Source organism: Dendrobates tinctorius, unplaced genomic scaffold (assembly GCF_039654945.1).
Source record: "Dendrobates tinctorius isolate UK_male_01 unplaced genomic scaffold, ASM3965494v1 ptg000156l, whole genome shotgun sequence".
Taxonomy (NCBI): domain Eukaryota; kingdom Metazoa; phylum Chordata; class Amphibia; order Anura; family Dendrobatidae; genus Dendrobates; species Dendrobates tinctorius.
The window spans coordinates 16,888,497-16,910,281 of record NW_027361823.1 but is presented as its reverse complement, the minus strand read 5'-3'; the positions used below and the strand labels follow the sequence as shown (position 1 = coordinate 16,910,281).

General features: G+C 44.2%; 1 protein-coding gene across 2 annotated transcripts in view; it reads left to right on the top strand.

The window, feature by feature from the left end:
• PCDH15 (protocadherin related 15) overlaps positions 1-21,785 on the top strand; it is a 2,659,104-nt gene that overhangs the window by 757,302 nt on the left and 1,880,017 nt on the right. For both annotated transcript variants that reach the window (XM_073548247.1, XM_073548246.1), the window contains exons 5-6: positions 1,154-1,314; positions 13,100-13,255. In XM_073548247.1, coding sequence (XP_073404348.1) covers positions 1,154-1,314; positions 13,100-13,255 — 317 coding nt within the window. The remainder of the gene's footprint in view (positions 1-1,153; positions 1,315-13,099; positions 13,256-21,785) is intronic.

The window sequence follows — 21,785 nt, the reverse complement described above, 5'->3', positions numbered from 1 at the left end:
GGAAGGACTTGCTATCATGGCTGTATGTGTAAAAGTGAGTATGTATGTACATAGTTGACTGTGTATGTACTGCATGATGTAGCTGTATGTGTATATTCTATATCATTTGGCTACATGTATATTGACTATATAATATAGCTGTATATACACTCACTGGCCACTTTATTAGGTACACCATGCTAGTAACGGGTTGGACCCCCTTTTGCCTTCAGAACTGCCTCAATTCTTCGTGGCAGAGATTCAACAAGGTGCTGGAAGCATTCCTCAGAGATTTTGGACCATATTGACATGATGGCATCACACAGTTGGCGCAGATTTGTCGGCTGCACATCCCTGATGCGAATCTCCCGTTCCACCACATCCCAAAGATGCTCTATTGGATTGAGATCTGGTGACTGAGGAGGCCATTTGAGTACAGTGAACTCATTGTCATGTTCAAGAAACCAATCTGAGATGATTCGAGCTTTATGACATGGCGCATTATCCTGCTGAAAGTAGCCATCAGATGCCTGTTCTTAGCTGAGAGGAGTGGTACCCAGTGTGGTCTTCTGCTGCTGTAGCCCATCTGCCTCAAAGTTCGACGCACTGTGCGTTCAGAGATGCTCTTCTGCCTACCTTGGTTGTAACGGGTGGCAATTTGAGTCACTGTTGCCTTTCTATCAGCTCGAACCAGTATGCCCATTCTCCTCTGACCTCTGGCATCAACAAGGCATTTCCGGCCACAGAACTGCCGCTCACTGGATTTTTTTTCTTTTTCGGACCATTCTCTGTAAACCCTAGAGATGGTTGTGCATGAAAATCCCAGTAGATCAGCAGTTTCTGAAATACTCAGACCAGCCCTTCTGGCACCAACAATCATGCCACGTTCAAAGGCACTCAAATCACCTTTCTTCCCCATACTGATGCTCGGTTTGAACTGCAGGAGATTGTCTTGACCATGTCTACATGCCTAAATGCACTGAGTTGCCGCCATGTGATTGGCTGATTAGAAATTAAGTCTTAACACACAGTTGGACAGGTGTACCTAATAAAGTGGCCAGTGAGTGTATATACTTCATTATATTGCTGTATGTTTAGATTTCTGTACTATTTGATATGCCTCCATGAGTGTGTGTGCACTGTATAACATGGCTTTTGTTTATTTGTTTTTTAGGTACTATAATTGTGGACAATATGCAAATCAAAGGGACAGCTGGAGGCCCTTCTCCTACCATTGAACTTACATTAATAGAAAATCTGGATTACTGGGTGATATTAGATCCTGTTAAACAGATCCTATATCTCAACAGCACTGGGAGAGTCTTGGACAGAGATGTAAGTTTATTGAACAACATTTCGATAACCTCACTGAACCTGATGGGGTGTGGGAGAAAATAGATATAGATGTAGCACATGCATCCTCTCTAGAACTAAACCAATTCTACTTATTTATTTTTATTGGTTTGAAAAAATCATTATGGTGCCTCATGCCATAAGTCTCCTGTATGTGAATTTTTTCCATGCTTAAAAGGAATCTGTTAGTAGGATCAACCTTTCTAAGCCATCTATATTTGCATACAGGTCACAGGAAGCTGAAAAAAATGACTCATTGATATTTACAATATTCCAAAGAAATTCAAGTTTTTCGTATATGTAAATCATCTATTAAGATCTTTGGGCAGGTCATTGATCTCCCTGAGACTCTGCCTCCAGGGCTTAAATGAAATGGGACATTACCAGTGTGATGTGTAATGGCCGCTTTCTGCTCTGCTGATCTCACTGCAGAGCTGAGTGTGATTATAACTGACACATCCGCAGGTTCCTCTCAGTTTCAGCTTCCTTCTCACAGGCAGACTGGGTTGCAATACAGCAGAGCTGTGAGAGATGCAGTAAATGTGTTTGTAAGGAGACAAAGTTAATTTCTCCTGTTCTGGGCTTGTTACTTGTTTCACACTGGCAACGCACCCTTTTCATTTATAATAAGCTCTGGAGGCAGATTCTCATGCAGATCAGTGTCTGACCCGATGTCCTGAAAAACTCATTTACATTTAAGAAAATGTGGATTTCTCTGGAATAAGACATCGGATGACAGATATCAAGTTATCATTTTATTCAGCTTCCTATGACCTACATGTCCATATAGATGACTTATGATGGTTGATCCTACTGACAGATTCCCTTTAAGCATCATTTTTGGATGTATTAAATAATATGTTCTTTCAGTATTTTGAAATCACAAATAAAAAAATTATACCCAGTCAGAAATGACTGGTAACATTTTTTATAATTGGCATAATGGAGTATCTTATGTTTATTCATCTTTTTATTTATTCATTCCTGTGCTTCATACATTTTGCTATATTATTTAAAAAAATGAAGATATGAAGATATTTTTTGCAGGCTTTAACCTCTTCATGACCGCCAACCAGAGGCCTAGCTTCTAAGTGGGCCCCTAACCAGGTAACCTTGATTACAACTGGGTGACGCACCCTAATAGTGGAAGAGAACCTCAGCAGATGACTGCACTGTTGCTGAAAATAATCTCTATACAAAGACCAACATTGACATTACCACCATATGGTCAGTGGTAGATACCAGTACTGGAGAACATATAACAGATCAAAGTACAGTTACAGATGATGACTTACAGCTGACGTTCTTTCTGATGGAGTTGTTCACTTTTCCATCTGGTCCAGACCCGACACAACTTCTTCCACCTAGGACTCATCTGCAGAGATTACAACAAAGACACATTTCACTTCTAATATTTTCACCACTGTCACCATCTATTCCCAACCTGCACAAACTCCTCATCCTACTGGTACACCAATGCTGCTGCCGTATGTGTCCCTATTACTGCACATGCTGTTTGTTCTCTGTGCCCTCTAAATTCTAAAACAACTCTCTAGAATATAGTAATACTGGGTGCAAGTGCCTTAGAAAACAGTGCCCACAATTTGCCCCCTAGAAAGTAATAGTGCCCTATGTGTCCCTTTGATAGTCACAGTAACCTGAGTTCCCCTATAACAATAAGTGTCCACTTAACATTGAATAATGTCCCAAGTCTCCCTGTGTACAGCTCCCCTTTGCACAGTATGATGCTCTTTTATACATAACATGATGCCTATTCACTGTAATTTTCCCCCACACAGTATACTGACTCCTTTGTAGCCCCCTAACTACTTGATGACCCCTTCACTGTAATCCCCACACTGTATGATGGCCCCCTACATAGCCTCCTTATAGTATAATGTACCAGATAGTCCTCAATATTGTATAATGCATTCCCCATAGGCCTGTATAGTATAATACACTCCCTATAGGCCTGTATATTATAATGCATTCCCCATAGGACTGTTTAGTATAATGCACTCCCCATAGGCCTGTATAGTATAATGCATTCCCAATAGGCAGCCATTATAGTTTAATGCATCCCAATAGGCAGCCTGTATAGTATAATGCACCCTCATATGCAGCCAGTACAGTATAATGCACTCCCATAGGCAGCCTGTATAGTATAATGCATCCCCATAGGCAGCCAGTACAGCATAATGCACCCCCATAGGCGGCTAGTACAGTAAAATGCACCCCCATAGTCAGTCAGTACAGTTCAATGCATCCCCATAGGCATTCAGTACATATAATGCACCCCTATAGGCAGTCAGTACAGTGTAATGCACCCCCATAGGCAGCCTGTACAGTATAATGCAGCCCCAAAGGCAGCCTGTATAGAATAATGCAGCCCCATAGGCAGCCTGTATAGTATAATACAGCCCTATAGGCAGCCTGTACAGTATAATGCATCACCATAGGCAGCCAGTACAGTATAATGCACCCTGATAGGCAGCCAGTACAATATAATGCACCCCAATAAAAAATAATATCCAATACTCACCTGTCTTCCTCCTTGTTGTTCCCACGGTGCTCTGAGTGCCTGCTCATCTCCTGACAGCGGGCGCCGAGCACTGACATCATCACGACCCCCTGTCAGTGTCAGCGTCGGTGACATCAGATGCTGAGAAGGTGGTGATGGGAGAGGGAGCGTAATGCTCCTTCTCTTATCAATGCGGTCAGCTGTATCATCATATATTCTCCCTGCTCTGCTGCAGAGTGTAACTGTATCAGCGTGATACAGTTTCATAGCGTAACTACAGTTGGGCCCCCTCAGAGTGCGTGGCCCCATGCCTCTGCCCCCTCTGCCCCCCGGTAGCTATGCTGCTGTTGCCAACGGTAGATATACGTCGGCACTAGGATGCCTTTGTGCAGCACTGACATTTGTCTATGGCTGGCACCCCCACATACCTTATAACGAGGGGATTCTGGCACACAATGCTTCCTGTGACCCCCGAACTCATCAAGACCTGATTGTTTCAGGTCCTGATGATGTGAGCATCACACCAGCCAATGACACAAATCACTGGAAAATTTTGTTGTAGCAACAAACTTTCCTGGGCGATCTGCCTCATGCCTCATAAAAATGCTGTTTCTCCTCAGATCTCCTGTCAGCGAGAAATTAGAGGAGAACCAGTGTTACAAGTGCTGCAGTCAGCGATCTTGTTATAAACTAAAAAAAAAAGATAAGGCAGGTTAGGGTAAGTGCTATAGTTAGGGTTAGTGTTAGGCTAAATTTAGGGTTAGTGTTAGGCTAAAGTTAGGGTTAGGGATAGGCTAAATTTACGGTTAGGCTAAAGTTAGGGTTAGTTTTAGGCTAAAGTTAGGGTTAGAGTTAGGCTAAAGTTATGGTTAGGGTTAGACTAAAGTTAGGATTAGGGTTAGGCTAAAGTTAGGGTTAGTGTTAGGCTAATAGCGTTAGGGTTAGGCTAAAGTTAGGGTTAGTGTTTATTCTAAAGTTAGGGTTAGGCTAAATAATTAGCCTTTTTCAATTGTTTCACCAATAATTCGGTTACGTCAGTCAGTCACATCAGTGAGTCACATCACGTCAGCCACGTCATGTCAGTCACATCAGTTTTCTATTTCCAGAAAAAATAAAAATAAAAAATTAATAATTTGGCCCGTCAGTATTATAGTGCAGAGGAGGCTTATGCACTTTTATGTTCTGATGGCAAAGAAAGTGCAGTTTCAGATGGCGATGTGGATTTCCAGTGGTTTAGTAGCGGAGGCAGTGATAGCTCAGAAATGAGTAGTGATTCTGGTCCATCCTCACACACAAGGACCAGTACAACAAGAAAAGCAAATAGCGCTTCTGGAGAAATGTCTCCAACACAGGGAATAATGCCCAGTACAAGCACTGTCCCTAGTGCTTGTGAATTGGCACGCACCAATGTCCAATGGGCTTTGCCTGTTGATGTAGCATTTCCCAGATGGGAGTCTTTGGATTTGGCTACCCCAGTTTTAATACCATTCCTCGTATAAATGTAGAGGTGGAATCGGTTTATTTAGAGACAGACACATTTGAGTAGAGCTGACTTAACAATTTCCTGGAGTAGGTGGGGAGATGTCTCCAGAGACACAAGCTGGGCACAATATAGGGGGTCGACGAAGACAGATGCCGTAACGCGCGTCGGAGTTGGGCTCATCCATGGGACCTTTCTGCTGTGTATATATTTTGAGTCTGTAGGTCAGCTTTATACCACTTTTTTTTACCACTTTTTCATTATTTTGGCCATTCATACATGCTGCCTTTTTTTACTTGCTTGCATTTGCACTTTACTTTGTACACCTTACTAAAAGCACATGTCACTTTATTGCCAATATCACATTGTCTTAACGGTATTTACACATTATCTTTGTATCATTGGCTATTTATTGCACTCAAAATTTCCCCAGGTATTAACCCTGGCCGTTATGATATATGCTGTAGTATCTTGTTGATATTTTTGTCCTCTGTATTGTGCCCCATCTGTCTGATATTTGTCCCCAACCCCACTATCTTGTTATATTTGGTCAATAAATTAATAATTTTTATACCATTAGTTGGGCATAGATCGGTCTTTTCCTTTGTTCTGTTTCAATTTTCCGATTGTCCTTTTTATTTTCCATGGATGCACAAATGGTGGTAGTGATACTTTTTCTTTGACGTTATTCTATAATCACAAATATTGCATGTGCACATCGCCTGGAGTTTTCTTAAGTGTGTAAAATTGTGCTGATGTAAAGTAGACATGTGGGAAATATTATTTTTTAACTATTTTGTGCGATATCACTCTCTGATTTAAGCGCATAAAAATTAAGTTTGAAAATTGCGACATTTTCAAGATTTTTGCCAAATTTCCGTTATTTTTACTAATAAACGCAAGTCATATCGAAGAAATTTTGCCACTATCATAAAGTACAATATGTCACAAGAATCACCAGGATCCATTGAAGTGATCCAGATTTATTACCTCAAAAAGTGACACTGGTCAGATTTGAAAAAATTGACCCGGTCACGATGGCGAAAACAAGCTCACGCGCGAAAGGGTTAAAAGAAAAAAAAATAATGTTTTGTTACAATGTTAAATTTGCAGTAACGTAAAGTTTTATTATACTGTCCTGCAGAATTTAAAAAATAACATGTTAATGTTCATCTATATTTAAAAATAAATAATTGGCTTCAATTGCCATACTCTGATAACGAAAATTAAGACCTCTATGCACAGGCGTTTTTTTTGGTGGACATCTTTTATTAGTAATATTTCATTCAATTTTTAGGGGAGGTGTGGTGACAGAAAAATGTGAATTTGTGTATTTTCTTTTTTATGATGTTGACCATTCGAGAAAATATGACATTTTAAAATGTCAGGACTTTTACAACAATATTTACAGAATAGGTGATTTAAATTATAAGGTTTTTAATTTAGTTTTTAAATACTTAAAAAATGCTAAAAATGGTTAAAATAATACAAAATCCCAGTAGCAGAGATCATAACCAATAGTGGTAAATAACATCTTATCCAAACCACAAAAAGGCATTATCCCATGGAAAGCTCCATTAGATATATAAACAAGCCAAAGAAAAGGAGTCTATATCCAAAGATAAAAATCACTTCATTATTTATTTATACTCACAAAAACCATATATAATATAAGTTAACAAAAGTTACAAGTGTAGGGAAGGTGACCTGATGGACGGACAGACTAGTCAGAGTGAAGAAAGATAGGTTTGCACAGTGTAGGTAGGAGTCAGTGATTACAGTGGGGAAACAACTAGGAAAGTGTAGTGGACGTGCAGTACCTTGGGATGACCATTAGATGGCAGGGAGGAGTGTGAGCAAAGGTCTTTACAGCAGCTTAGGGCTTTAGAAACCATTGGTCATGGGGGGCGTGGTGACAGTTAGAGTGACAGTTTCAAGGAACCGGGAGAGTTATAAATACTGAGGGAGGGTTCCAGAAGGTTCCAGTCCCCAGGGGGAGCCCAGGTGACAGGAGGACTACGCCAGTCTGTGTGCCCTGAGGAGAATCCGACCAAGGGGACTGAGGAGAGGAAACGTCAGGGGGGTGGTCCTGACAGGAAAGGACCGCAGCAGAGACGAGGCTCTGGGTGGAAGACACCGTATGTGTAACGACGAAACTGACCAGTAAAGTGCTGATGGTGTACGGGCCTAAGGCGGCCACAGTAACCGAGCTGTCAGGATTGTCACAGTGTGAGACGGGACGGTACGTATAAATACGTCCCTAGTGTAACGTACGGTGTTGAAGTGGCCCTGGACACGGAGGGCAGAGAGAGATATCGCGGTGTACCGCGAGGACCGTCAGTCGGACGGTGAGCAATAAACTTGGACCTGTTGCACCCAGAATCTGCCTCATCGTGTCTCTGTTATCATCTCTGCGCGGTAAGAAGTGGGACCACCCCCTATCACCCCCCAGCTCGGCACCCCACCACCGTCACTACATTTGGCGTAGTCGGCAGGATAGACGCCGCTAATACATCATCTTCTGCGGCAGGCCTGCCTCAAAGACTGGAAAAGGACTTGGACTACTCTTTAGATTACAATTACCTGTGGATTACAAATGACCTACCTGTGGAATACAAATGGGAAGCGCTGTGGCGGATCTGTGTGGCCAGCAGAGGATCCGGGGCGGTACCAGGTACTGTGCAGTATGGCGGTGTTGCTTCAGCGCAGAGGAGAGGTCCGGGTGTTTGCAGTCATGTTGAATGGACTGGGACCCCCTCCAACGTATCCCAAAAGGAAGCAGTATGTGCCTGGAGATCGACGCTTCCATATATTGGACCCTGACAGGAGGGTGGAGAGGCCTGCCGACACCTCACCTCACAGAGGGAGTGGCACAGAAGAAAAACTTGGCTGCGGCTGTCTGATGCCATTCGAGTGCTGCCCAACAGACGGTATGAGACTCTGCAGGTGTCGGGGCATCGGCCGCCTAGAGTGGCAGTGGCGGCAGGGGATGGAGCTGTGCCAGAAGTCGCCCTCAGAGCCACGGGAGAGCAGCGGGATGCTGAGCTGGGGAGCGGAGTCTGAGCGGAGTCAGCGAGAACGGCCGCCACCAATACCAGCAGAGGACTTCTCAGCGGAGCCCCCGAGTTTGGGGGAAAGACCCGCGGGACAGTGGAGCGAGGGACGGAGGCTGCGGGTGAAGCCACGTATTGATGTGATGGAGGCCGCAGTGCCGGGGAAGGTGAGAGTACCCCCGGAACCACCAGTGCCTCCGCCAGCGGCCCTCATCATTCCGCCGCAGCACGCTGCCCCCTGCGCACCGGAAGGCCTGGGTACATCGGGCCCAGTGGTGTATGCAGAGTTGTGCGAGGCCCCTGCTCAAGTCCCTGAGGTACCCCGCCTGGAGCCGCCAGTGCGGAAGTCATCCAAAGAAGACGCTGCTGCGTTCCCCCTGCTGATAGCAGCTGCGTCGTTGGAACCGGCCGTTACTCCGGCTCCATTGGAAGTAGTGGATGCGGCCTGTCCTGAGGCCGCGGTTATGCCGCTGCTGAAGTCGACTGCGGCCGACTTAGTGGGCCTTGTGATTCCAGCCTCCAAGGACCCGGTTGTCCCCATTTGCCACCTGGCCCCAGCGGCTGTTGAGCCGCAAAAATCATCGGCCGCCTCTGATCCACGTCCTTCCTCGGTTAAGTCCCGCCCACCGGACTCCAGGGCTCATGCCGGACCCTCTGTTTGGGTCGCAGGAGTTATAGAGAAGAAGAGGGCCAGGGGGCAGGAAGTCTGGAACCTGCTCCATGAGAGGGGAGAGGCTGGCATGGCGGCTGCACGACCCCCGGGACGGCTCGTTTATACTATCTTGCAGAAAGGGACACTTCTTGCATCCTGGGAGCTCCACGGTTGTGAGGTCCCATACTACTGACCACCGAAAGGAGGATTGAACTGTCAGGAGTTCGTTGCACTGTTGTGCAGGTCAAAAGGACAGTTCGCGGTCAGCTTTTAAAAAAAAAAGAAATGTTTATCTGTGATTTTTATGTCTGTTTTTCTATGTTCCTCTTACAGGATAGATTGTGTTTACTTTTTAGACTGACAGAGCGCGGGATACTTAGAAGAGAGGGAGTGTCCATGTCCAAGGAAGGGAGGAGGAAAGGAGACATGCAATGTTATGTTATATTTTGGTTTTAAAAGCAAGAAAAAAAAATAAATTATAAAAATGGGTACTTGTGCTATTATAAAGTTGTTTAATGTATAATATGCCAAAGTAAATGCAACAGGTCCGGGTAAGGGAAGGTCTGCGGGACCAAAGGAAAGTGTGAGATCCGGTAGGGATCTAAGAGTTGAGGAGGTCTGGGAGACCGGGACGCCGACCATGACATGTAATTGAAAGAAGGAAAATTAGTTGGAAGACGTGAGAAAGACAGCCGTCCTAGGTCAGGTCCCCAACACCACAGACACCCCTGAAGAAGGAAAGGCGGGTGCCGGCAATGACCTGGTAGGTGATTGGCCTCAATCATGGCGTACCGGATAGTGAAAGGTAACAGTAGGGGAGAGTAGGGGAAAGATACACGCCGTAGAGAGAATACGGGTGTACCTTGCCCAATTTGAAAGACGTTGTCATGTGGCGTGCGCGCTGGTGAGTAGCAGTAGGCTGCTCAGAGCATAGTGCTCCCAGTATGGTTCGGCCCCCGCAGATAGTGGGTTTGGCTCAACTTCTGGTCCGACAACAGAATGTAGGTGTAGATTCAGAACGACGAAGGCAGGGATGACGATTGTCGAGAACGACAATGGACAAAGGAAGGGGGAGTGTAGGGAAGGTGACCTGACGGACGGACGGACTAGTCAGAGTGAAGAAAGATAGGTTTGCACAGTGTAGGTAGGAGTCAGTGATTACAGTGGGGAAACAACTAGGAAAGTGTAGTGGATGTGCAGTACCTTGGGATGACCATTAGATGGCAGGGAGGAGTGTGAGCAAAGGACTTTACAGCAGCTTAGGGCTTTAGAAACCGTTGGTCATGGGGGGCGTGGTGACAGTTAGAGTGACAGTTTCAAGGAACCGGGAGAGTTATAAATACTGAGGGAGGGTTCCAGAAGGTTCCAGTCCCCAGGGGGAGCCCAGGTGACAGGAGGACTACGCCAGTCTGTGTGCCCTGAGGAGAATCCGACCAAGGGGACTGAGGAGAGGAAACGTCAGGGGGGTGGTCCTGACAGGAAAGGACCGCAGCAGAGACGAGGCTCTGGGTGGAAGACACCGTATGTGTAACGACGAAACTGACCAGTAAAGTGCTGATGGTGTACGGGCCTAAGGCGGCCACAGTAACCGAGCTGTCAGGATTGTCACAGTGTGAGATGGGACGGTACGTATAAATACGTCCCTAGTGTAACGTACGGTGTTGAAGCGGCCCTGGACACGGAGGGCAGAGAGAGAGATATCGCGGTGTACCGCGAGGACCGTCAGTCGGACGGTGAGCAATAAACTTGGACCTGTTGCACCCAGAATCTGCCTCATCGTGTCTCTGTTATCATCTCTGCGCGGTAAGAAGTGGGACCACCCCCTATCACCCCCCAGCTCGGCACCCCACCACCGTCACTACACAACCATCAATGAGACAGGGTATCACAGAGAGAGACTAAAGGCTCCTTTACATTTAGCGATGCACCAGCTATCCCAACAACGATACGACCCGGTCAGGATCGCTGGTGCATCGCTTAATGGTCGCTAGTGAGCTGCCACACAGACAGATCTCACAGCGACGTAGTGACGCAGCAGTGGTCGTTACTTACCTTTCAGATGTGGCGATCCTGATGTCCTCCCGCCCATGAGCCAGCAGGAAGCCCAGCAGGAAGCATCCGACGAGAAATGGAGCTGCACGATCTCGCGCGATCAGCGACAGACAGCGGGGGAGCCAGTCAGAGGAAAGTATCACACATAGTGATATCGCTAGCAATATCGCTGCTGCGTCACAAAATCGGTGACGCTTTAGCGATATCGCTAGCGATTTCACCATGTGTAAATGCCCCTTAAGGTGCAACATAAGTGCAGGGTCACTGACAGCAAACAAAGTTACCATATGCATAGCAAGTGCAATTGTATTCAAGAGGCCCCATAGGTACTAATTAGCGTAGGCATAGTAATCCCCCCAGTGAGGTGTAAATCTCTAGATAATCCCCTGCTATTACTCCATAGGTCATAACCCCCAGGTTATTGCTCACCCATTGCTTTCAGGAACACCACACACTGCACTCCGACACGCATTTCACGTGGGCTTCTTCAGGGACTGTTGTGGGTGAGTGTGTAAAGAGTGGGAGAAGAGTGTTGCATTGACAATCCAACACAATGGGCACCACTTTGAACACATTTTATAAGTGGTCATAAACTTGTAAATAACTCATGAAATATAAAGTAACATTAAAACTAAGCACATCATTGTTTTTCTTGTGAAATTCTCAATAAGTTTGATGTGTCACATGACTCTCTTCCCATTGGAAAAAATAAAGTTGGATCCAAAATGGCCGACTTCAAAATGGCTGCCATGGTCACCACCCACATTTAAAAGTTTAAACCCCCCATATACTAATGTGCCACAAACAGGAAGTTGATATCACCAACCATTCCCATTTTATTTAGCTGTATCCATATAAATGGCTCACCCAGTACAGCTAATCCTCCATACCAGAACACTGAATAGCCATTATACAGTATGCAGTCTGTCTTTATAGGTCTACATTTCTGATCAAAGGGTAATCTCCTGTCCTTGCTGGAAAAACCAAAAGCATTAAAGTTTTAGTGTATTAGTTCAATATGAAAGTTTAACTATATATTTTTTAGCTGATCATAACTATTTTTTATTAGTTACTGGAAAAAAGGGTCTTTTCATTTATGACATTCAGCTTTTGATTTGAAGAGTCGGCCCTGAGGTGGGCATACATATTCCCAAATCTGTCACTAATTTTCTTTCTAGAAGGCTCACTGACAGATTTACAATAAGTCTACATGACAACACTGAAACTATTTAGCTCACAATTATTTGATTCATGGAGCTTTGACGAGTGTTGCAGTTGCTCAACTTAGAAAATGGTTTCAAATGTGAAGAAAATAAAACTTTATCTTAATCAACTATCATGTGTTTTCATAAAAGTGTTTTATTATCCATATATTCACTGCTAAAATTAGAAGTTTTTTTACAAGTCATTTTTTTTCTCATACTGTTGTAACATAATGGTCACTAGGTATGAGTGGACACACGGGAAGTTTGGGTTCTGGTACTCGATCTGAACTTTATTACAAAGTTTGGAACGGGTATCAGAACAGTACCTGAACTTGAACTAGAACCTGAACACCATTGAAAACAGTTGGGACCCGAACTTTGCTGAAAAAAATCTGTCTCTCTCTGCAATGGACTTCCTGGAGAAATCCATGCTCTGTGTTTAGTACTGAACACTAACTGTCCGGCATGAACCCTAAACTTTTACGTTCATGTTCACTCATCTCTAATAGTCACACTATATAAATGAAATACACTTCATTAAAAGGAGCATACAGATGTTTTTTTTCTCTGTGTTGAACTGTGCACAAATCTTGACATGCCCCATCAGAGGCCATTAAAGGTTCCTTGTCGCACTGCTTCAGCAAAATAACTTTTTTGACTTACTAGTCAAACTGATCATTGTACAGCTGCCCTCATTTTTACATTTTGTATATGAGATTTGGCTATGGTCAAAATATTGAGACGAAAACTCACACTTTAATTGTTTTTTTTAAGTAATCAACTTTATATTCTTCTTCTTTGTAGCCTCCAATGTCCATCAATACCTTTGGTGTCAAAATTCAGTGTACAAATTTAAAAGTTGGAAGCATCATTACCCATGTTGTGCGAGTAGTCGTAAGGGACCGGAATGATAATTCACCACAATTTATGCAGAGCAGCTACTCCACCACAGTCAATGAGGTAAGAGTTAATATCATAATACACTTACTGAATGTATCCATTATTATTTATGCTTTTTGAACCTATTTTTTTTAGATTATAAAGCAGAGTGTCCAAAATTATAGGTTTACTGATTATATGGAGTTAACGTGTTGTCTGTCATAGTTGATTATCTCTATTTGGAAACTTACTGGGTGCTCAATTACTGGATAAGTTGAGTTCACTTTGGCTCAGTACAATTCATCTCTAAAAATAGAATTTTTACTACCAGTATTCCTGAGCCCTATGCAAATACACTAAAATGTGAGACATAGAAATAAATCCTATCAGAGAATTATTCTACTAGACACACTGCTAGCACACTGGTAGACCAGATTACAATTGCCTTTTAATGTCATGGGAGAATGATGAAGAATGAGTACTGCTCAGTACTGCTGTTCAATTTCCTCCATGCTTCTGCACATATGCTACCTAGTAGATAGTGATGGGCGAACCCCGAACGGTAAAGTCTGGGGTCCATACCAGACATCTAGTGTCTGTGCATGGACTCGGAACATGGACATCTCACAGAAGTTCCGTTTCAACAGTCCGAACAAAGCTTGTTGAAAGGCTGAAGTGCAGCCTTCCACAAGCTTTTCCGATTTGGGCACTTTCGGCACAATCACAGCCATGACAAGTGTTGGCATAGTTGTGACTGGCCAGTGCAGCATGAAAAGAAAATAAATAAATTAATAAATGAAAAAAAGATGTGGGGTCGCAGCACCTTAAATCTTTATCTCTGCTGGCTATCAAAAATAGAGGTGCCCCTACAATTTTTTTTAAGTTATTATTTAATTATTTAGTAAAGCAGAAAGCTGGGGGCTGGTATTTTAAGGCTGGGAACGTCCATGGATATTTGGCCCTCCCCAGTCCCTAGCTGCACCAGAAATGCTGTTTCCATTAGATGTGCCAATTCTGGAACTTTGCCAAGATTTGACCATCCAGGCTTGTTTTGTAACATCAAAACTGAGTGAATTCCATAATTTTACAAAAGGTAGCAGAATCCACAAGCTGGTAAGGTACTGACTGAACCATCATCAATTTGTTAAGATGTGAGTTTACTTGGTGAAACAGTGAATGACTGGGAGAATACATTTGCTTCCCTGATGAGAATAAATACTAGGAGTACGACATGCAGTAGAGGAGGATGACACCGATGATAGTGGTGATGATTAGTGATGAGCGAATTTGTTAGGAAAATGATCGCAAAGCATACATTTGGCACACATATGACACATTCGGATTTGTGATCCGAAACTGAAGCAAAATTTTATAAAATCTGAAAAAATTGGAAACATTCAGCAAGAGTGCGGGAAAATATTTGCGCATTTTCAGGACTTTAGGAATGATAATGGTGGTGTATCATGAACATTTGGCACATGTTTGATGAGGGAAGGGGGTTTGCAAAGCTCAGAGGTGCAGCATTCTTGTAAACAGTCATTTTTCCCCCTAACTTTATGTGTGCACATTGTAACTAGCCAATCAGGGTGCAGGAAACACCCACAATGTCCTGAACGGCTTATGTCATTGGCTGCTAAAATCACATGTCCCTGTCCATATTGTGAGGGGTTGACATGCTTAGCTGCTCCTCGAGGTAGACACCGGACCACATTTGTTGTAAGACTCTGGGTGGTTTACTGCATCATATACCCAGAACCCAAAATGATAACAGAAAACAGCCTGTCTGGCTCAAAAAGAAAGTAAAAAGTTCATACACAGTCCTGTCCAGGACTTCTGGAACAACACCTATGGCAGCTCTCACATGAGCTTCAGTATGGAGACTTCCTTTCTCCACACAACACAGCCAGAGAAAAAAAATGGCTGGATATTTAACCCCCTCCAGCCACACGCTGGAGGTAGAGATATGATGGGTATGCATCCCGCCCATCTCTGACCTAACCATCATGAAAGCCATGTCCATATAGCAACTAGATTGCTCTCAGCACATATCATGCTGGTGAAAGCATTTATGACTTTCACATCACACAGAAAAGTAATGTTTGTGACATATTTCCCCTCATGTACAACACCAGTGACCCTGTCACAATATAAATAGTGGACATCTTGTTTTAGTGACATTTTGACACTGTAACAGCGCAAAGAGGCTGCTCCTGACACTGGCACTGTAAGCAGCAAGATTTTAGCTAGTTAGTTAGGCGATTGTATATCAGTTAGATAGTGTAGCTAGCTAGCGTCCAATATGGCTGTTAAATTTACCTTTCAGTATTTTTTGGCCATTACTGAGGTCCACAGACAAATCCAGCAGGACACATGTCCTACAAATGTGTTGTGCACTGATTTTAATGTGCACCATGCATGAGTATAGTAATGTAATTAATATTTTTTCACTAGAAAATGTGAAAAGACGGTTGTATCCCAGATTTTAGCTAGTTAGCTAGGTGGTTTTATATTAGTCAGATAGTGTAGCTAGCTAGTTTCCAATATGGCTGTTAAATTTACCTTCCAGCACTTTTTTTCGGCCATTACTGAGGTCCACAGACAAAGCCAGCAGGACACATGTCCTACAAGTGTGTTGTGCACTGCTTCCATTGAGCTCCATGCATGAGTATAGCATTCTAAATATTTTTTCACTAGCTAAATGTGAAACTGTCTGCTGTATCCCAACTTGTCATTTAGTGGTGTAGTGATATGAAACTGTCTACAGACCTAAGGCACATTAAAAAAATATAGAATGTAGAACTGCAGAATGTAAGCCCAAAAGGGCAGGGTCCTCTCTCCCCTCTATATCAGTCTGTGCTTGTTAGTTTGCTTTCTGTAAGTGATATCTGTAATTTGTATGTAACCCCTTCTCATGTGCAGCATCATGGAATCAATGGTGCTATAAAAATAAATAATAATAATAAAAAATAATAATAATGTTGCTAAATGAGAAACAGCCTGCTATATCACACTTTGTCATTTTGTGGCGGTGATATAAACCTGTCTGCAGACCTAAGGCACATTAAAAAAATATATAATTTTTCAGTCGCATAAAGTAAGACATCCCGCCCCATCACACTTTGTCATTTTGTTGAGTTGAAATTAAGCTGTAGAGGCCTGATCCAGAGACCACAAAAAATTATTCTGTTCCTTGTGTCATACAGTAGGGGACCTGACTTTCAAATAGTTTGTAGCATCTAGTGTGTTATAGAGGCCTGATAGAGAGGCCACAAAAAAATTCTTGTGTTCCTTGTGTCATACAGCATGAGACCTGACTTTCCAATTGTTTGTAGCATATCTTCTTTGTCATACAGGCCTTTCCACACTCAAACAATTCTTTTTTCTGTGATTAACATGATACACCACATCATATTTCAACTTGGAATTTACTGTCGCCGAAATTCAGCTGTTTGCAAAGGTGGTGCAGAGTTTAATATCTCTTTGTTGTTGCTAATACTGTGCTCCTACCACACTATCTTTGCAACATGACTGGGAAAAAGGGAGGCCGTGGTGGAAGGGGAATTTGGCTTGGTGTTTAAAGTGTATGTGGGGTAGTTGGTAATGTTTGTAAAAGCACTAGTGAAGCAACATCACGTCCAATGCAAAGACAACTGACAACGTCTGTTGCTGGACAGTCCACTCCACTACCTTTCTTTAGCAGATGCACAGCAGTACTCCTTGTCAATGATGCCCAGAAAGAGCATGTACTCGAAATCTGCACTGATGTCCACATTTTTTTTAGCTTGAATCCAGGGCAGGACGAAGTAGGGTCCAAACAGCATCTTGACCCTTGTCATCAGACGTTAACCCCTGGTGGAGAGGTGATGCTGATGAGACGCAAATATCTGAGGCTCATGCAGACTGTACTGTGCTGTCAGGGCAAGAAGAGGAAAAGAGTGACTCCAATGGCAAGGAATGTGATAACACAGAGGATGATGATGATGATTAAGTGTTAGATCCCAGTTGGCGTGAACATACAGGCACACAGCTGAGAAGGTCATCTGAGGAGGAAGACGAGGAGGTAACATTGCACCGTACACGTAGTGATGCAGCCATGACGAGCAATGCATCCTCAGCCACAACTGTGCCTGTGACCAGCAGAGTACGTAGGTCTGCAGCTCGCAGGAGTTGCAAGGGTTACCTAGCCTGGGCCTTTTTTTTACATTGCAAAGCTCACGTAATCTGCCAAATTTGCAAAAAAAGATTGAGTCGACGTAAAAATGCAATAATTTGACTACTACATGTATGAACCTTCACATGCACAATCAAGATGCATTACTGTGGGAATCCCACAGTGCAAAAATGCGGACCAGAGGACCTGAACAATCATCAGCCTACCCATCAATCGCATCTGCTGCTTCTTCCCCCTCCTCTAAAACCATGCCAATTATTGAGAAGCAGGTCTTCAACCGCAAAATCTTTGGTTCTTTACCCACTCCAGTCACGTTGACTGAGAGCCCACTATTAGCTGTAATGAATTTGGACATGCCTGGTGTTTTTGACCGATCTCAGAGAGCGAGCACACCACAATTTCCTCAGTCCACCTGCACCTCTCTCACGGTACATCAGTTTGTCAGGTTCCCCATACTCCGCCCTCTCTCACCATTGCAGCCAGTCCACAGTTCCGCAGTTGTGGTCATGTAAAAGTTTGTTTCCTCCAACGCATGACAAAGTTAAGAGGTGAACTCTACCATCTTCAATCTGTTAGCCACGGAAATGCTGCCTCTCTGCTTGGTAGATACAGATGGTTTTGAAAGCTGATGGCCATTGCAGTCCCCCAGTATCAACTGCCCAGTCGCCATTACTTTTCGAAGAAAGCTGTGCCTGCACTACACCAGCATGTCGCAGACAACATCACCCGTTACTTGAATAAGTTTCTGTTTGCCAGGATGCATTTCACCAGAGAAACTTGAATGAGTAAGCATGACCAAGGGCATTACATCTCGCTGACTGGGTACTGGGTGACTGGTGGCTGTGGGGACAGGCACTGCTCCAGAAGTCTTGGAATCCCCAAGGCTTGCAGGACAAACCTCTACATTTAACACTTCCTCCACTGTTTGTCTCCATCTCCAGTAGGTCCTCCACCTGCGCACTCAACCTCTGCCTTAACGAGACACGCGTTTCAACAGTGCAGAGCGAATCCCCATCACCTCTGTACTGCACAGCCAGGGCTCACCGCAATTAGGCAGTATTAAAATTGATATACCTTGGAGATTGCAGTCATACAGATGAATAGTTGTGGACAGCTCTCCAGGGTGAGTTTGATGAATGTCTGTCTCTGCTGAACCTGCATCCAGGGAAGGCCGTGTCCAATAGCGATGCGAACCTGGTGGCTGCCCTATGGCAAGGCAATCTTACACACGTGCCTTGCATGGCTCATGTCCTCAACCTAGTGGTACAGCATTTTTCCCCCCCTATTCTGGCCTGGGTGAGCTTCTCCATAGGACCAGGTCAGACTTGCGAGAGCTATGTGAGAAACTCGCATGAGTCTCTCGCATCAATACCTGGCACAGCCACCAGCACTCGGACCCGGAGTCTGTGACTGCATAGAAATACATGCAGCCGCACACTCTGCTCCCGAGTGTCGGCGGCAGTGCCGTTTATTGATGTGAGAGACTTGCGCGAGTTTCTCGCATAGCTCTCACAAGTCTGACCCCAGCCTAAAGCACGTAAGATGTGTGCTCATTTTTGCCGTTCATACCCCTCTGGTTATCGACTTTCATCGATACGGAGGGCTTTGTCCATGCCAGTTATGGGATATGCCGACACAGTGGAATTCCACTCTGAACATTTTGCAGCGACTGTAGCAGCAGCAACAAGCCCTGACGCAATATGGCAAGTCATATAGCCTGGGCCAACACAGTAAGGATGAGGCACATATCATGTTTACTGAGGAGGAAGCAGAGGAGGACGCAGAAGGGACAAAATTGTCTCTAAGTTCAAGACTGTTGTCACACAGGCGGATGCCAAGGGAGGTTGGTTTACTGTGATCAAAGGGGGGCTGGTGATAACAGACAAACTGTTATCGAAGGTGCAAGATCCAAGGAACAAATGGAGGAGGAAGAGGTAATGGGCGAGCAACTGTCAGATGGAGAGGACAACCCTCTCTGTTGTTCATAGTTGGCAGGAGGGGACGGAGGAAAGGAGCCTCATTGTTACCCAGCCACCAACATAGTTTGCGTTTCGACCTCATGGTAGAGCCTGACATATGAGTGCCTTCTTACTGCACTATCTGCAACATGATCCCTGTATAGTTATTATTAGGAATACTGCTAACTACTGGTTGCCACTCTGTTAGATCCATGTTATAAAGCCAAATTTTGCTAGATGATTCCCACCCTGGAAAGAAACCCATGAATGCTAAAGTATCGAAACACGCTTTTGCACAACCTTAAGAGAGCTTTTCCCAAGAGAGCAGTGAAGCACACAATTCGCATTGCAGCTCTCTACTTCCAACCTCTGGCATGTCAATTTGTCAATGCCAAAACATTAGCAGCAGCAGTGGTGTAAGTGGAACAAGCAATTTCTGTGAGTCCTTTTACCCTTTTTCTAGACCAACCCATGCACCAGCACAACAAAGTCCAAATCTTACATGTGGTGAATGAATGGAGAGGATGGTGCAGGAGTATCTAGAACTGAATATCAATACCATCAGGGAGGGTTTGGACCCTTTCACATTTTTGTCTTCCAACATGGTTGAGTGGCCTGAGTTCACCTCACATGCCTTGGAGGTTTTATCGTGCCCGGCAGCCAGCATTCTCTCATAATGTGTCTTCAGCGCTGCTGGTGGTGTCCTGACAGATAAGTACAGCCAGCTGTCCCCTGAAAGTGTAGACCGCCTAACTTACATCAAGATGAACAAATCATGGATCTCCAAAGACTTTTGCACCACAATCATAGACTGTACAGACTAGGTGATATTGCATTCTTTAGTGTGATGCATTAACGTCACGTAACTGCACTCTGCAATATCTTTAGTGTGACTTCTGTGCCTTCAGTGGCTGCTGCTCATGATTTTAACACAAACTTGTGGAAATGTGAACTGTCATGGTTGGTCTACATCTGCTGGGTTAGCTGTAGTGGAAGACATCTCTGTTGTGGATTCCCTTGCTCGGATTTCTGAGCCGAAGCTCCCTCTGGTGGTTACTGAGAGTAGTGGAGCTGTCCAGGTTGATGGAAGTTCCCCACCTGACGATGATAATTGGGAACCTGGGATTACTGGCTGGGAGCATATAATTGAGCTGGCTGCTCTTGAAGGTTGCTGGTGATTTTCCTCCTTGTGTATTAGGAGTTCTTTTGTCCCCTGCCTGATCTGCATTGTTCAGTTAAGTGATTCTTTTGGTACGCCTTTGCATTTAATTTGGTTGTGCCTTTTTTTGCTTTCTGCTTTGTTGCTAGGGTTCAGCATACTCCCTGCTGGGGGCAGCGCTGGGCCCTGCCCTTTATGCTACAGCTTGTGTCAGTTTGTTCAGTCTCCTGTTATGTTAGTATCTTCTGCTTTGCTTCCAGTTTATACCAGAGTGCTGATCTAGCGGGGGTGAGGTCGTGTTGCATCAGGTTTTTTGTATATCTGAAGTGTTGGATTTTTTTAGGGATTTGTGCGTGATTGCAGACAGTATCTTTTCTGTCCTGTCCTGTCTAGACAGCTTGGACCCCACCGTTTGCTTTGTCTGTTTTCTGCCTGTGTTTGTGTCTCATCTTGTCTCACTGACAATATATGTTTGAGGGCTCTCTATTCCTTTGGGGATCTGCTCCGGGGCAGTTTAAAATTCACCTTTCTGACTTCAGGCTTAGTTAGTTCTCCGGCTGTGATGAAGCGTCTAGGGCATCGTAGGAAGGCTCCACGGCTACTGCTAGTTGTGTTGATAGGATCAGGGGTCTGCAATCTGCTTAGATACCAACCTCTCTGGTTTTCTGGTGGCTTAGCCTGTTCCTGCCATCCTCCTCGGTGACCCATTCATAACACATCTCGGTCTCAATTATACTATTTCTATTCTCGTGACAATTGTTCCACTTTGGTGATGTCAGGCCCTCATTTTTTTTAAATCTGACCACTCCTGGTTGGATGTCCATCTGCTGGATGGGGTGTAGTGGAAGATCTGTCAGTCCCTATTATACTATTTCTACTGTGGTGAAATTGATGCCATTTTTGTGGTGTCTGCCAGTAATGCTTGGAAATGTGAACAGTCCTGGTTGGGTGTCCATCTGCTGAATTGAGTTTAGTGGAAAACCTATCGGTCCATATTAAACTATCTATACTGTGATGAAATTGATGTCACTTTTGTGGTGCCTGCCAGTACTTTTTGGAAATGTGAGCACTCCTGGTTGGGTGTCCATCTGCTGGATTGGGTGTAGTGGAAGACCTGTCAGTCCCTATTATAATATTTCTACTGTGGTGAAATTGATGCCACGTCTGTGGTGTAAGGCCCTCATTTGTTTAAATGTGAACACTCCTGGTTGGGTATCCATCTGCTTGATTGGGTTTAGTGGAAGACCTATCGGTCCCTATTATACTATTTCTACTGTGGTGAAATTGATGCTACTTTATTGGTGTTTGCCCTGCCACTAATTT